Raw genomic sequence first — 15900 nt, 5'->3', positions numbered from 1 at the left:
TTAAAGCTTAAACACAAAAATTTGATCAATTACTGGCATATATTGTCCGAATTTCTAATTAATCATTTCGTTTCTCTTAGCGGCAAAGGCGCCATCTGTCGTCATCAGCTGATTGAAAGTACCGGTTAAAATAGCCAATCAGCGTGCGCGTGCGCTCCGATCACTCCCGGAAATCGTGGCTGTACCGGCTGACAGGGGTAGCTAAACATGATGCAGCAAATTCCAGAATCTTAGCATTTGCTTTTAATCGCCGTCTTAAATATCATATTTGTAAATTAAGATAGCGCGTTGTTCAGAAAAAATGAACTGAATTCATCAAATTCTGTGAGTTCCGCGTTAATTTACAGCGCCGCCTGACTTATCAAATCATCATGGCGTCCTTGGTTGCGGATTACGGTTCAGAATCTGATAGCGACGCAAATCAAGAAGATACGCCTCGTGCAACGCCTGTTATACAAAAATCATCCCCGTACGTCTTAAACTAAGTATTATCTCATAGATTCTGCAAAGAATTTTTCTGAGACATCATAGGAAGATGAAAAAAAACGAAATTAACCGTGGAATCTACAGAATTTTTTTTATTTATAGATGGCGCCATCAGACGCCGTCGTTTTTCCCACTGATTGTGGTCGGGACAAAACGTAATAAAACTACAAGAATACATATTTTTTTTCAGTGTTAAAGCAAAATGTGAGAAAGGTGCTGCTGGATTTTTTGATGGTGCTGATGAGGAATCGTCTCCAGAATCTGAGAGTGAAGCGGAGGAGGACGAAGACGAGGCACCATTGTCTCCCACTTCTCAAATAAGGTTACCATCGGCTCATCAAGTATTGGAAGCTGGCCAGGAGAACACGATACAAAATTCTATCTATTCAAATCCATATACACAGGCAGAAGCTATGAAGAATTCTGTCTTGGAAAAACATGTTAAATTGACTGTTGCAGATGTTGAAAAGGGGAAGGCAAGGCGCGGTAAAAAACTGCCGTGCAGGCAGTTTATGAGAGGACATTGTCGATATGGGACTAAATGCCAATTTGTTCATGTTATAAACAATAAACCAAATATTACAGCTGATAATTCGGTGGAAAAGGAATCTAGTCAACCTCAATTTACTGAAGATATTCAGTCTTATGACGGGGAATACGTCTATGAACAGAATAATGAAGACGATGACTCTTATATGAACATTCAAAAAAGAAAAAAGCGACACGGCATCTCTGATAGACTTCAGCCACCGAAAAAAGCCATGAAAGATTTAGACAGACAACGTGAATCTGAAAGACCTTGGACTATACAGTAATTCACTTATTTCTGATATTGTTTATAAAGAAATCTTGTACTCCATTGTCTTTAGATACTTGTCTGATAATAAATTGTTTTTTTTTATTAAACTTAATTTTTTAAGTTTTTCATGTAGCCATCAGCTATCTATTAGTGGCAATTTGTAGCAAGTCTACTGCTACATATTTTGGGAAAAGATTTGTTGATGCCCTGATCACTTATCACGAAAAGTGTTACTTTTTGAATTAGATTTTTGTCTGATGGTCTGAAAAACTTTGGGAATATAATTTAATTTGCTTTAAATTCTTCCTGTGGCGCGCGAGTCGTCACTTTTCACCGATTTTAAATACATTCGCTGAGTAAAAGAACACTATTAAAGGTGGTTTGAATATCGTTTGCAAAAGCGAATCTCCTGAAATAAGTTTATAATTTGATACAATGATTAATTTAAAACAAGTTACAGTCGAGTGATGAATGAAATCCGGCTAGAAAATATCAGTAAACTTCGCATGCCGCAGTAGATTAGCAAGGCACTGTTAGATCTTGACCGTCCAGTGCTGCCCCTAAAGATAACGATAGCGGAATCTCTGGGAACTGAAATAGCAGCACATATTTACTGCCAGAAACAGAATATAGATTTTCTCATTATTTGTGTTATATATGTACGATAAGGACCAGTGTGGCGCCTAATTCTAATTAACTATGGTACTTTGAATCCGTCCTAAAATTCTAAAGGATAGGCCTATTAGATATATATTTTTTGCAAATAGATCTGTCATCATGTGTCTTGCTTACCAATTGATTAGTATTAATATATAGAATAAATTATTCATTAACATTTCTGAATGATCATTCATCAAAAACATTGAAAAAACTTCCCCTTCTTTCCTTCTATGATATATTTTTGGGTGAAAATAATCAATCCAGAGATGAAGAATACACTCCAGGTGATGGTTTCACAAATCGTGAGGAGCAGACAGGCACAATTCAAAGTGCTACACTTCGCACTAAAAGTGCTTACTATTGCTTCATTTCTACAAACCTTGATTGGAAATAAAAATACAACATATCGACAAAATGACTTCAATTACAACTACTGCATTTATTTCTAATAAAATACTATCACAAAAGTGCGCACAAGTTATAGATATTTGGAATGTTGAGGGAATACTGGTTGAATTATTATCGTGTTCATAGAAGCCAAGGTGTATACTTGCTAAACTTTAAAAACCTTAAACGGCGACTGATACCAAGAATATAACTCACAGGAACCTGAACTAAAAAGTAGACTATTACATGAGTAATACAATAAACTCTGGTTATATAGATTAAAATGAATAAAGCTACCAAAGGGGCAGATCATTTAGTCATCATAAATGCTTTTATGAAGAGTGAGATCAATCAATCTATACAAATACTGAGAACTAAGTTGTATAGTGTAATGACTAGGAAGGAATGTACTCTGAGGACAGTAACGCAATAAATCATACTTAAATTTTGCTAACACCACAAAAGCACTTGCCAATTTAGGCAATAGTGAATTGCATTATTGCGATAAACTGAATTTGGAACAATGATGCATACATATAAAAGATTAACATTGAATCAAAGGATCTTTATATGTACGAATATAAAATCAATGTAAAACATAGTCAGATCTCGGTTCATCTCTAGGAAGATACTGAGTGAGAGGTATTGATATTAACACTGCATGATATTCGATAACCCTTAACTAAAATATCATTAAACCATAAACCAACATAACACATGATTAATACTAATATACAGAGGAAGAAACCTGCCATCGATTGAGCAACAAGTGTTTGCTTAAAGATTTCCCCTCTCAGCTTGGTCCGCTTCTATTGCCTCAAACAAACATTTGAAGTTTCCTGCTCCAAATCCCTACAAATTGAGAAGTTTTAAGATTTTACATTTTTGACATACTTTCATTCATGTTTTTCCATTAATTCTACCACTTTTATTTTCACTTACATAATGGTTGCGTCTTTGAATTACTTCCAAAAACAGAGTAGGTCGATCTTGCATGTTTTTTGTGAAAATCTGCAGCAGGTATCCATTCTCGTCATAATCAACCAAGATGTTCAATTTTTCAATCTAAAAGGAACAAGTCAAAATCATACAAATCTCACCTTGACAAAAAGGAAATGTATAAACCCAATCTATCAAGTCTGTACTCACAATATCCAAGTTTTCAGCCACCGTAATTTTAGCAGTCTTTAACCTTTCGCGCAGGTTGTCATAATATCGCTTTGGAATGCTGAGGAAATGTTGCCCTCTTGCACGAAGATTAGTTATCTACAAAACCACCATAACTGACCATTTATTGTGAGGAAAATAAAAATATCTATATGATGGCGAAGAATATCGTAAGTGCTTACTGTTTCTATGATGTTATCTGTGTGCATAGCAATATGCTGAACACCTGCACTACCATAATAGTCAATATATTCCTACAAATACATGTATTTATGATCAACATAGCCAACATTGTCTACATTATCTCATTCAATATTGATTATGAAGTATTCAATTATTTCTTGTCTCACCTGAATTTGACTTTTTCGTTTACCAGGAGCGGGTTCATTGATAGGGAGCTTGATAACTTCATCGTAATCAGTTACAACAATTGAGCGCAGAGCCGAGTATTCAGTATGCATCTGACTATCGTCAACAGACCAAAAACGATGGAACATCAAATTTTTCTCGTACCTAAAATCACGATTGCATTTGCACATTCGAAGCATAAAACAGCTAATAATGTAATTGTGTCAATTTGAGAACTCAGGATCTTACCACTCAGTGACATTAGTCATTTCACTCTCAGGCTGATTACCAACAATATGGTCAACTTTCTGCAATCCCACAATCGGTCTAAAATAATCAGATATTACACATTTTATCTTTCATAGTATTCTTAAACAAACTTACTAAGATATACGAATTAAACTTACAAACTTCTTGACACCGGATCATCATAGAATGGTTTCACATAACCAGGCAAAAACAAACCATTGTACTTAGACCGATCGATGAATGTATGAGTAGTATCGCCATACGTTTGAACAGTAGCATATTTAACTGTGCCGTTTTCATCCGATTCCTCCCATGGCTCACGAACTACAGCGGCTCCACTTGAAACGGCGCGCTTAAATAGCAAAAAAATCATTTTTCTAACTAATTATGATCTTCAATTGATATAGGGCAATCTTTATTATTTCCTTGATCTTTGGAGGCAATTGAATGACAGATCAAGATGTAGTATTTTAGGTTGGGGATATATCCGTCCAATAAGCCGATCACAATGTTTTGGGGTAAAAATCTGAGGCTAGAAAATCGGCTTATTGACTTGACGTGAAAGTAAAAATACCAGTAAACTGCTTCCGAGGGAGTTGGCTGTGTAAACTTACTTTGAATATTGCCTCAAGGTCATCAACTTGAAAAGCAACATCTTTCACTCCATCTCCATGTAAAACAAGATGTTTGCCCATATCTTCCGGCTTACCAGGCTCCAACATAGATTGCAGAACAAAATAGATCTACATTAAAAGAGATTTAAAAATATCTTGATTTGATCTCAAATTCACTTCATCTGTAAGCATAGATTCAATACTAATTTTAGGTAATATACCTCATTCTGGCGAACAACGTGGGCAGCCACTTGGCGACTGTTTGTTTCTAGACCTTTGTATGCAAAAGGCTCGAAGCCCATGCGGGTACAGTAATATGTCGCAGCCTGAAAACAAGGAATATATCCTTACACGCATGATAATTTAATTTTATTAATAATAAACAAGTGTTCACATAAAAGTACCATAAGTCTACATAGTTGACTCAATGCCTGAACCAAAAAGCAATTTTTCATACCTGTTTTGCATTTCCAACCCAGAATGTTAGATGGTCAAAACATTTGTAGCTGCCTTTATCAGGCTGAAAAACATCAAATCATTGATAAATCTTGACATTAATTTGACATGCAACTGTTTATCAAAGACAATTAACAAATACTTCACAGTCTGTCACTCAGTCTCTGTGATAAACTAACGTTTATCATTTCAATCACTCACATAACATAATCCTATTATTATACCAGCCGTTACCAAGTTATCATTAGACAGTTGAATTAAACTCTGAATTATTATAAATAAATTAGGGTAAATCAAAACGTGATTATCATTAGACAGTTGAATTAAACTCTGAATTATTATAAATAAATTAGGGTAAATCAAAACGTGATTTACGAAATTTACATTACAATGGTTCACCGGATTCAAACGGTTAATAGGGTTTAATACACATTGAGTAAAAACCCGGAAGTGCGTGTTTAATCAAACCTTCATCGATTGTGTTTTAAAACTAAAAATAGGTATATCGCACCTTAGGTCCTTTATTGCTGTATGATGTCTAGAAAGTAAAAACAACAATTTATCAATAAATCATCCGCAGAATATTAGTATATTTGAAGAGAAACGTGCGTAAAAGTAAAAATCTCACCATTCTACAGTCGCTTGCCAGTACAAGTTATTGTAGGGGGCGGTAATGGCTGGAATTACGATAATTATTGCGATATAGTAGGACTCGAACCCAATATTTGACAGATCTTCGCGCCAAATCCCGTGAGTGTATGCGCATCAGATTCCGAGGGAATTTCGATGAAGAGTTGCGCACTGAATTTTTCATTTAATACGAATCAAAATCGTCGAATCTTCGTTTAGAGTTCATGGTATAATCATACCCAGTTTCAGACGTACTTCATTCACATTAATTCATTGATAATGATAAACATTTACGCATTTTTATAGTTATCACTAACCAAAATGTCAAGACGCGTCAAAAGAATTTTCTTTCACATCGATTTTCGATACGTAGCGATAATACTATGTTTTTTGGGTGGTCTTGATATTTGTTTATGATTTAGGATAAAAGTAGACGCGAAGTTTTTACTTAACCTCGGCGCGGCATTTAAACAGCGGTAAGTTCTTCACCCAAGACGGCATAATTATACCAGTACCGTATCGATGGAATTCTTGATCTAAATAATAAAAACAGCTCCAACGACATACAGGTGTGAAAGATACCTTGATTATAACGCGCGCTGGTGTAAACACATCTTGTGAAGTCAAACGGTTGGAGATTGGTGCGAACTAACTGCGAGATGGCAAGATTGGAGAGATATAATGGATTATAAAATGTTAGAAACTTACATAAATGAAATTATTGTCATATTTTGGTAAGTAGCGATATTTTCACATCGTATTCTCAGATATTCGCGGAGAAATTCTTGTCGCATCACTTTTAACATTGAAAACGAAAGCCCGCCATGAAATTAGATTTGATGAGGTGAAATGGTGCGATTTTTATATGATATAATTGTCAGATCTTATGTTACTTTATGTAAATGTCGTTATTTTATATGATTTTGGAAATTGATAATATAAATTTACATTTTCATGTCATGCTACAGCTTGACTTAACAATCATTTTTGTATTTTTCATCGTTCAAACACATCTACACAAAGAAATGTGGTTTTTCGTTTACATCGAGTAAATTTTATTTAATCGCCATTTTATGACAGAAATATAGCAACGTTTGCGGCCGCACATATGCTCTTTTAGAATCTGTTCTAAAGATTTTATTCGTATCTGCAAATGATGCGCCAGAAAATAATGAAAAATTCTCTTATCGAAAGTCAGCGTGCGTCAATAAAATCTATATTTATATAGCTGAAAGTGAATTTTAGATTCTTTTAGCTTCATCCTCCGTAGCTGTGGTATGTATTCATCGTCAGTAAGATCAATTTTTTCATGATTAGTTTTTCCACTGAGAAAATTCAAACTGAGTACGTATATCTATTTATCTATTCAGATAATGATAATCTGACTTCAAAAACTCGCTTGTAAAATGGAGTCGTTACCAAACACAATACGGGTAAAATTGGTAAAGAGGCGACAAGGTGGACTTGGTTTTTTGGTCAAACAACGCAAAGAAAAACCATACGTAGTGATTTCTGATTTGATTGCTGGGAGTGTCGCCTGGGAAAGTTGTCTCGTCCATGTCGGTGATATCATCCTCAGCGTCAATGATATCAATATATCCTCGATGAGTTACGAACACGCGGTGCGTATTTTGAAAGCGGTTCCCTACGATGCGACGATCGTGCTACTCCTTCGAGGACCCAGCGGTTACATGACGCATCTTCAAACAGTGTTCAAGGAAGATGGTACACCGTGTACGATCCGCATCAGTCAGCCAGTACCGGAAAAATATCGAGAGAAATTGAAAACAAGACCTCGACACCTCGGTGTAGGTAATGGAGGCCAGGAAAAGTCGGCCTCTTTGCCCCGATCATTAAGTCCTTTTCAGTGTTTGACAGATGGTAAAACTGGTAGGAATTCACTGCTGTCGAGGTCCAGTCGGTCATTAGGGAGAAGTGTATCGTTTGCTGGCTCCGACTACGAGGACGAAAGCGATATAGAAAGCGATTTGTACAAAAGCAAAAGTTCAACCGACGTAGATACGAATACCCTACTAAAGACAGCGCGAGAATTCGATGAAAATCATACAGTATTTTCAGAAAACGTGGATGAAGGTGAAAACGACTCCGATACACTGTTAGAGAAAACTTCACCAAGTTCCCCAAAAATCATCCTGACCAAGCCTGATAATGAAAATTCCCGAAACCTCGAATGCAAAGAATCAATATTTCACGGCGCGCTCGTCAAAAAGAAAGAGAAAAACAAGAAAGGGTTACGTCTTGACTCATTAGAAAAACGAAGCACCGAACAATTGTCTCTGGACGACGCTAATGACTTGTTGCAGTCGAAGGTCAATAATCTGAAAATTAGAAACGAAATCTCAAACAAAGCAAAAGCGGCAAAAGCAACGAATCGATCGAGACGAAGTCAAAGTTCACCACGGCAGTCTAAAACAGAAGACAGCGCAGATGAATTAAATAGAAAGAGAAGTAGCAGTGAACATGGACGAACCCGAAAATCACCGTCTAGTCCAAAAAATTCGTATGTACGGGTCAAAAACTGGGCCGATGAGAAACTTTCAGCCGCTGATAAATTACATATAAATGCTTTAGAGGTAAATATATAGGAGCGTTCTCAGAATGATGAACGTAAGATCGATGTCGTTACAAAATGTGCGAAGTCAGTTCGTTAACACCTTTTCTTGTGACGTCCAACGCCTCCATATGTGTTATTTTCAGAACGTTCATTGTACACCTGACAAGTGTCTAGGATCGTTTATGTCCCCACCTCCAACTCGCCCTCCAGGAGTACCACGTTCCAGAGATGAAATGCTACATCACGCTAAAGATTTCCTCGACCAGTACTACGCATCTATCAAAAGGTATATATTGGAGAGTTGTCTAAATCAATCAGTTACTTTCCAATTCTTCACATTACCATGAAAAAATGTGCGAAGATGCACCAGATACACAAAATGTCCGTGCAGGCTTTCTCTTACCGCCATTCTTAATCTGTATCAGTGAATCTAAACAAGATGATGGGTAAGTATTATTTCATTGCCCTTAGAAACTATGTCTATGAGAAAAGCAAGGTTATGGTATTTATGGGTAAAATCTAGATCATATAATCTACATGTATAGAGGTGAAAGTGCAAGAATCTTAATTCCGAATCATTCTGATATTGTCACTTGTACATATCTGATATAGACTCAATAAAGCAGCTCACCTGAAACGTTGGAGGGAGGTCTCAAAATCTATTGAAGAAACAGGAACATATGAACTAACGCACAGCGAGTTGACATTTGGGGCCAAAACTGCATGGAGAAATGCACCACGATGCCTTGGACGGATACAGTGGTCCAAGTTGCAGGTCAGCCATGATATATCAATTCTTCAATAATATCGAGTTTCGAAAAAATGCATTTGTACGATGATTAATCCATTACGCTCAAAATGAATACTGATATTTTTCTTACAAGGTTTTCGATGCCAGGCGCATTTCAACTACGCGGGAAATGTTTGAAGCCATTTGTAATCACATGAAATACGCGACAAATAAAGGAAACCTTAGGTAAAATTATAGATATAGATATATAGTTTAATGAGAGATAAGCGAGTCGTAAATTCTATGTTTTAAACAGATCGTCGGTGACCGTTTTCCCACCAAGAACAGACGGAAAGCACGATTTCAGGGTATGGAACAGTCAATTGATCAGATACGCTGGTTATAGACAACCTGATGGAACTATTATCGGCGATCCCGCAAATGCTGAACTTACTGAGGTGACACATTTACTGATGAAATATTCAACTAAACTGAATAATTGAATTTGAGTAAAGCAGTCGTTATTCTTTGCATAGGTTTGCATTAGAATGGGTTGGAAACCGAAGTATGGTATGTTTGATGTTTTGCCGTTGGTTCTTTCCGCTAATGGCGAAGACCCAGATATGTTCGAGATACCTCCGGATCTTGTACTCGAGGTTCCACTCAAACATCCAAAGTACGATATAGAAAATAAAACATGCAGAAATTCAATTGAATCGTCTTAAATTTTGGGGATCTGATTTACTCATATAGATTCCCTTGGTTTGCTGATCTTGGATTGAAATGGTACGCGTTGCCAGCAGTTTCGTCGATGATGTTAGACCTCGGAGGACTAGAGTTTACCGGGTGCCCTTTTAATGGCTGGTATATGGGTACAGAGATAGGTGCTCGCAATCTTTGCGATACATATAGATACAGTATCCTGGAGGTGATGAATCACGAAATCAATTTCTATTCACAGAAATGGAAAGTTTCGTTTCAACGTTCTCGCTTTCTTTCAGACAATTGCTACTAGAATGGGTTTGGACACTAAAAAGACCTCTTCGTTATGGAAAGATAGAGCACTGGTAGAAGTCAATATTTCAGTTCTTCACAGCTACCAAGTATGTATATATATATCGAAATCGATGTGCAATTATGTATGAATCATTTCAAACATGATTTTCATGTAACTTATGTCTTATATTTAGTTGATGAATGTGACCATTGTCGACCATCATCAACTATCTGAGTCATTTATGAAGCATCTTGAAAATGAGCAGAAATTACGCGGAGGATGTCCGGGCGATTGGGTATGGTTGGTGCCACCAATTAGTGGATCAACCACTCCGATATTTCACCAAGAAATGCTTAATTATCAACTAAAGCCATCCTACGAGTATCAGGTTAGTAGAGATCCTATGTATGATTCACGGCACGTGGATTGAATATTCAATTCGATGATATTTCCTTGCTCAGGTGGACCCATGGAAGGTGCATGTTTGGAATAAAGGAAATACGAAAGGAGTACTGTCTTCGAAAGATCTGAAGCACGAGAAACGAAAGTTCAGCTTTAGAGAAATCGCCAGGTTTGAACCAGGCAAACCGTTTAATAGAATCTTATTGAAACATCATCATTTTATGGAACTGATTACCGTTACGGAATATGTAATTTTAGAGCAGTGAAGTTTTCCGCGAAGCTGATGGGAAAAGCCTTAGCAAGGCGAGTGAAATGTTCAATATTGTTTGCAACAGAAACTGGGAAGTCGGAAAGATATGCTCGTATGTTGTGTGAAGTGTTTAGACAAGTATTCGATGCGAAGGTAAGTTGTTTAGAATAGGCGGGTAAAAAGCAGCCTTTGTTCACGGATAAAATGATGAAATATCATAAAATGTAATGTTGCAGGTCGTGTGTATGGACAATTATGATATAATGGAGCTTGAGCACGAGGCATTGGTAATATTTGTAACTTCAACATTCGGAAATGGTGATCCACCCGAAAACGGAGTTGTAGGTGCTTCAGTTTAAAACGACTTTGAGGGGATTAACATGAAACAAATCGCTATATGGTGTCATATATATTTCAGAGTTTTGGAAAAAATCTATTCAGCATGAGATCATTCGACGAGTACGTATCACCAACAATACTAAGTAAATTACATGCATTTATAGCACGTTTTTAGCACTTTTTGTTAATTATTAGTTCTTTTGAAATATGTTACTTACAGTTCCAAAGAGATGAGCACCTCGTCATATCTAGAAATGACGCATGAAAAGTCTGACCAGATCGGTTCAAACAAGACAACTAATGGACTCACAGAAGGAGGACCGTTGGCAAATGTTCGGTATAAGCGACCGATGATCCAGTTTCAGTAAACAGAAAGCAGATGAAAGAATCTCGATTCATAACTATGATTGATTTACAGGTATGGAGTTTTTGCATTAGGTTCAAAGGCATATCCCAATTTTTGTGCATTTGGACACTTCGTTGATCGCTTAATGGCAGAATTAGGAGGTGAGAGGATATATAAGTTACAAGAAGGAGATGAACTTTGTGGCCAAGAAGAGTCGTATACCAGCTGGGCTAAAGGGATATTTCAAGTATGTTAATTAAACCACACGGAAACAAAAAGAAATACATTGTAATAACATAACCACATTCTGATGAATATTCTGTAAATTAAACACAGGCTGCTTGCGATACATTTTGTGTTGGCGATGATATAAGTATAGGGGATGCGACTGGTGCGCTATCAAATTCTGAAAAATCTTGGTCTCCGGGAAAATTCAAGCTAACCATCCTGGAGAACGTAAATAAACCAGACATATGTAAAGGTATATGTTTGTAATGACAAACGAATTAAAATCTAAACTTGCGGTAAATCCTATATTTAAGTGATCTTTCCAATATCGATTTACAGCATTATCGAAAAGTCATAATAAAACGACAATAGCGAGCCAACTGTTAGCACGAGACGATCTGCAGGCGCCCGAATCTAGGTACTGCAATACTATATTTAATTATGTATCACAGGATAAATGTCTTATGTAATTTTTGGGACAATAAAATGACAAAGTTTCTTATGGTATTCAGTCGAGAGACAATATTGGTGAAATTGGACACTCGCGATTGCCCTGAACTGGCTTTTACACCAGGAGATCATATCGGCATATTTCCGGTCAATAGTCCAGATTTGGTTGACGCTTTACTAGCTAGACTTCATAATGCCCCACCAGCTGACCAAATGGTGAAAGTGGAATATCTACAAGAAAAGCAGACGCCATTTGGTAATATTCATGAGATTCACTCCGACATATTTGAATAAGAAAATTGGTGCTATATCTGATTTTATTTGAAGGTAAATCTAAAGACTGGATTGATTATGATGGAATACCTCCATGTACTCTGCGAATGGCTTTCGAAAGATTTGTGGATATTACCACACCACCGACTCCAATGTTGCTTCAACATTTGAAGACATTAGCCTCCAGAGAATCTGACAAACAGTATCTAGAAAGGCTCACGAAAGTAAGATACTATATTTGAGAAAAAAATATGTTATTATTCCTCGCCTGCCCTCGTGTCCGTAGAATGTTTTTCTTTTTTTTCTCAGGATTCGTCATTCTACGAACAATGGAAATATGACAAGACACCGAACATAGTGGAAGTATTAGAAGAATGTCCATCAGTTCGAGTGGCTGCCACTCTCCTGCTATCTCAACTTCCTTTGCTGCAACAACGGTTTTATAGCATAAGTTCGTCTCCTAAACTACACCCGTCTGAAATTGACATTACGGTCGCTGTGGTCGAATACAGAACACAAGGTTCAGTATTACGTAACCATGTTGCTTGTTTCTAAGTGTGTCTCGCAAATAACATAAGACAATGTGTGATTATTTTGTTTTAGGAGGTGCTGGGCCCTTACATCGAGGAGTCTGTTCTAATTGGCTAAATCAAGCCCGTATCGGTGAAACGATTCCATGTTTTATTCGTCAGTAAGTCAATATTCCTCAAAACTCCCGAAATGTTTTAAACCCGAAATAAAGGTGCTGATCATGTATTTCTATAATTTCAGAGCTCATTCATTCCATCTACCTGGCGATCCAACTCTACCGATTATAATGGTTGGCCCGGGAACTGGTATCGCTCCTTTCCGTAGTTTCTGGCAACAGCGGAAAGTCGACAGGGAGATGCAGGGCGAAGCTGCGCCGAAAGGTAAGATATTCGCTCTGACTTTCGCAAAGAAAAAACTTGCCGAGACACACCCATGATCTGGTATTCGATTACGTAGGTAAATTAAACGGATGGGGACGGATGACTCTTTACTTTGGATGCCGGGAATCGAATGTCGATCAGTTGTATAAGGACGAAATAGAAGAGGCGCAACGATCTGGAGTTCTTCACGCTGTTTATACCGCTTTCTCAAGAGAAACTGGCACTCCGAAGGTCAATTTCTTAATCAAGTCCATTCTCATTAAGAAAAAAAACACAAACACATCTACTGCCATCTTGAAATTATATTCCCCTTTTAGACGTATGTTCAGGATATACTGAAGCGCAATAAGATCGAAGTTTATGACACGATTCACAGAAAGTCTGGACATTTCTACGTATGTGGTGACGTATCAATGGCCGCTGATGTGACTGAGACTCTTGTATCGATCATACAGTCTGAAGGAAAATTAAGCGCTGACGAAGCAAAAGATTATTTGCTACGACTAAGGGTAAAAATACTTTCACAACATCAAAATTTGATTTTTGATGCATTTAATTGTTCTCAATTCCCGTTCTTCATAGGACACTGGTCGTTTCCACGAGGATATATTTGGAGTGACGTTGCATGTTCGAGATCGAATCTGGGATAAAACTAAACAAGCCCAAAAGTACATATCAGAAGCCGGGAAAGTGGCTAAAAAATCGATGAGGAAAGAAAATATCGCTCCAATACTGACAAACTCGGTAGCCCTTGCGATTATATTACTGAAATATTCTGTTCTTGAGTTATTTAACATCGTATCTTTATATTTCTCTTCTTGATTTCAGGTGAGGAAGGATTCAACATAATCACTCCTAATCAATAATGGAACAATAAAATGTTGCTATATTGCGAACCAATAGGTATCAAAGAATTTCGTTGTTATATCAAATATCATATGACATCTATTCAGTTCTTGTTGTTATAGCCCAGTACACAAATCAACTTCACTCAGTTGGATTTTACTTATAATCTGCACATATATTGTATCAAAAACTGGGTACGGGTGAAATGATATAATTAAATATAAATAATATATATATTTAACTTATGTGTTGAGCGTTTGAGTTTTAGTTGATTGAATGTGTCGGATTTTTCTATGAGGTTTTAGGAGCTGAAATATTCATCACTAGTCCTCTACAAACTCATGCAGCAAACAAAACGTACATTTTTATAAAATATTTTCACTTTATTTCCATCATCGGTTAAGTTTTCAGTGATTGAACACATTAATTTATATAATCTCATCTGATATTTCAGATAATTTACCATCACAGAATATTTCTTACATCATCAATCGATAATTTACAAAATTCATGTACAATCAATTATTTACACAACATACACGTACATCCTGCCATGGTGAATGCCTATATTCATAAGTTAACATCATTATTTCATAGAAAATTAGTTTTATAATACTTTCAAATAATATACACACTAGTATTTGATTGTCATGTCTAATTGAACCGATATTTGAATTTGATATATGAAACAGATATGAGTCAGCTTGAAGCAAAATTGTGAATTCTTAGAATTTGGATTTTTATCTGCGCAGGTCCAGGATATTAGGATACAAAAAGCTGCAGTATTTCAGATTATACATGACCTTACATCTTTTTAAACGAAAAATTCAGATATGTCAGTTAAGTGGTTACAGGACGGATAAATACTCATTATTGGACACCATAACTCAATATAAAACGTTTTTCCAAATAAACTAACTGAATTCAATCAATGAAGCAAGGCTAGCTCTGATTACATCATTGATTACATTGTCATATTACAACTGAATTTGCAATACAGCGAACTTCAGGGGTCAGAAAACACGTTGAGTGATGTGTTATAACTGAAAGTTTGTTCCATGCTGCATGAAATTAAAATCAAATTGTCTTACTTGGGATTAGATTCTAAGTTTGTTATATGTGTTAAAATGTTCCATGTAAGTTCGTTAAAATAAGTTTTCACTGAATCAATAAGGCGTTTAAAAAGGGAAGCTTATTCTTTTCTGAAACAGGCATTAAATCAAAACCAAGTAGGTAAAAATCCTTACATATGTACTTGTAGATGCAACAACGTTTATACAATGTTTAAACAAGTTTATAACTGACATAATAAACATATTACAGCAACTGAGGTAGAAAAAAACACTAACGTTGTTGAACATTTCCTTTTCAAAATTGATTATTCTTTTGAGAGGCAGAAGTGGCAGAGCCCAACATCAATATCAGTTCATTGAGACAACGAAATATGTATTTACCCTAAACCACAATGTCAATGCCAATGAGCAACTCAATAAACAAACGACTGACAGTTAATAGACTAATGCACATAAAGAAAACACCAGTAATCTGACAATGACTTGGAAGTCACACAACTAAAGAAGACCCATAAGAGCAATGGAAACTTTCAGATTTGCAGAGATTGGTACATGGACTTCAGTTGTGCGCCTTAATCTTCCCGAGCAAGTACTATAAAACTACACGGACGCGTATCACATAAAACAAATGATCCACTCACAATGACTTCTTTTTATGTACAAAATGTCAACTTCATAAATTAA

At 36.4% G+C, this 15900-nt stretch overlaps 3 protein-coding genes across 3 annotated transcripts; 2 read left to right on the top strand and 1 right to left on the bottom strand.

The window, feature by feature from the left end:
* Positions 1–344: 344 nt before the first annotated feature.
* Positions 345–1339, top strand: LOC141900257 (uncharacterized). Its single transcript, XM_074787061.1, has 2 exons — positions 345–469; positions 677–1339. Exons 1-2 carry the CDS (start codon positions 372–374, stop codon positions 1299–1301), a joined length of 723 nt encoding a protein of 240 aa, XP_074643162.1. The 5' UTR covers positions 345–371; the 3' UTR covers positions 1302–1339.
* A 1025-nt stretch (positions 1340–2364) lies between these two features.
* LOC141900617 (4-hydroxyphenylpyruvate dioxygenase-like) lies at positions 2365–5808 on the bottom strand. The gene is made up of 12 exons (XM_074787599.1): positions 5795–5808; positions 5678–5704; positions 5168–5230; positions 4932–5036; positions 4711–4839; positions 4255–4448; positions 4097–4174; positions 3850–4012; positions 3682–3753; positions 3482–3598; positions 3275–3397; positions 2365–3184 (listed from the first exon to the last, which is right to left on the bottom strand). The coding sequence occupies exons 1-12, from the start codon at positions 5795–5797 to the stop codon at positions 3110–3112; spliced, it is 1149 nt and encodes a 382-aa protein (XP_074643700.1). The 5' UTR covers positions 5798–5808; the 3' UTR covers positions 2365–3109.
* A 1394-nt stretch (positions 5809–7202) lies between these two features.
* LOC141899141 (nitric oxide synthase, salivary gland-like) lies at positions 7203–14195 on the top strand. Its single transcript, XM_074785295.1, has 26 exons — positions 7203–8390; positions 8515–8657; positions 8984–9146; positions 9256–9347; positions 9418–9559; positions 9638–9777; positions 9855–10029; positions 10103–10204; positions 10292–10486; positions 10560–10669; positions 10759–10903; positions 10987–11091; positions 11169–11209; positions 11310–11426; positions 11508–11682; positions 11772–11916; positions 12003–12081; positions 12176–12369; positions 12441–12610; positions 12696–12906; positions 12990–13077; positions 13158–13279; positions 13374–13528; positions 13615–13806; positions 13880–14041; positions 14126–14195. The coding sequence occupies exons 1-26, from the start codon at positions 7203–7205 to the stop codon at positions 14144–14146; spliced, it is 4572 nt and encodes a 1523-aa protein (XP_074641396.1). The 3' UTR covers positions 14147–14195.
* Positions 14196–15900: the final 1705 nt, after the last annotated feature.

This window comes from Tubulanus polymorphus, chromosome 2 (genome assembly GCF_964204645.1).
Source record: "Tubulanus polymorphus chromosome 2, tnTubPoly1.2, whole genome shotgun sequence".
NCBI lineage: Eukaryota > Metazoa > Nemertea > Palaeonemertea > Tubulaniformes > Tubulanidae > Tubulanus > Tubulanus polymorphus.
This window is presented reverse-complemented; position numbering and strand designations above follow the sequence as displayed.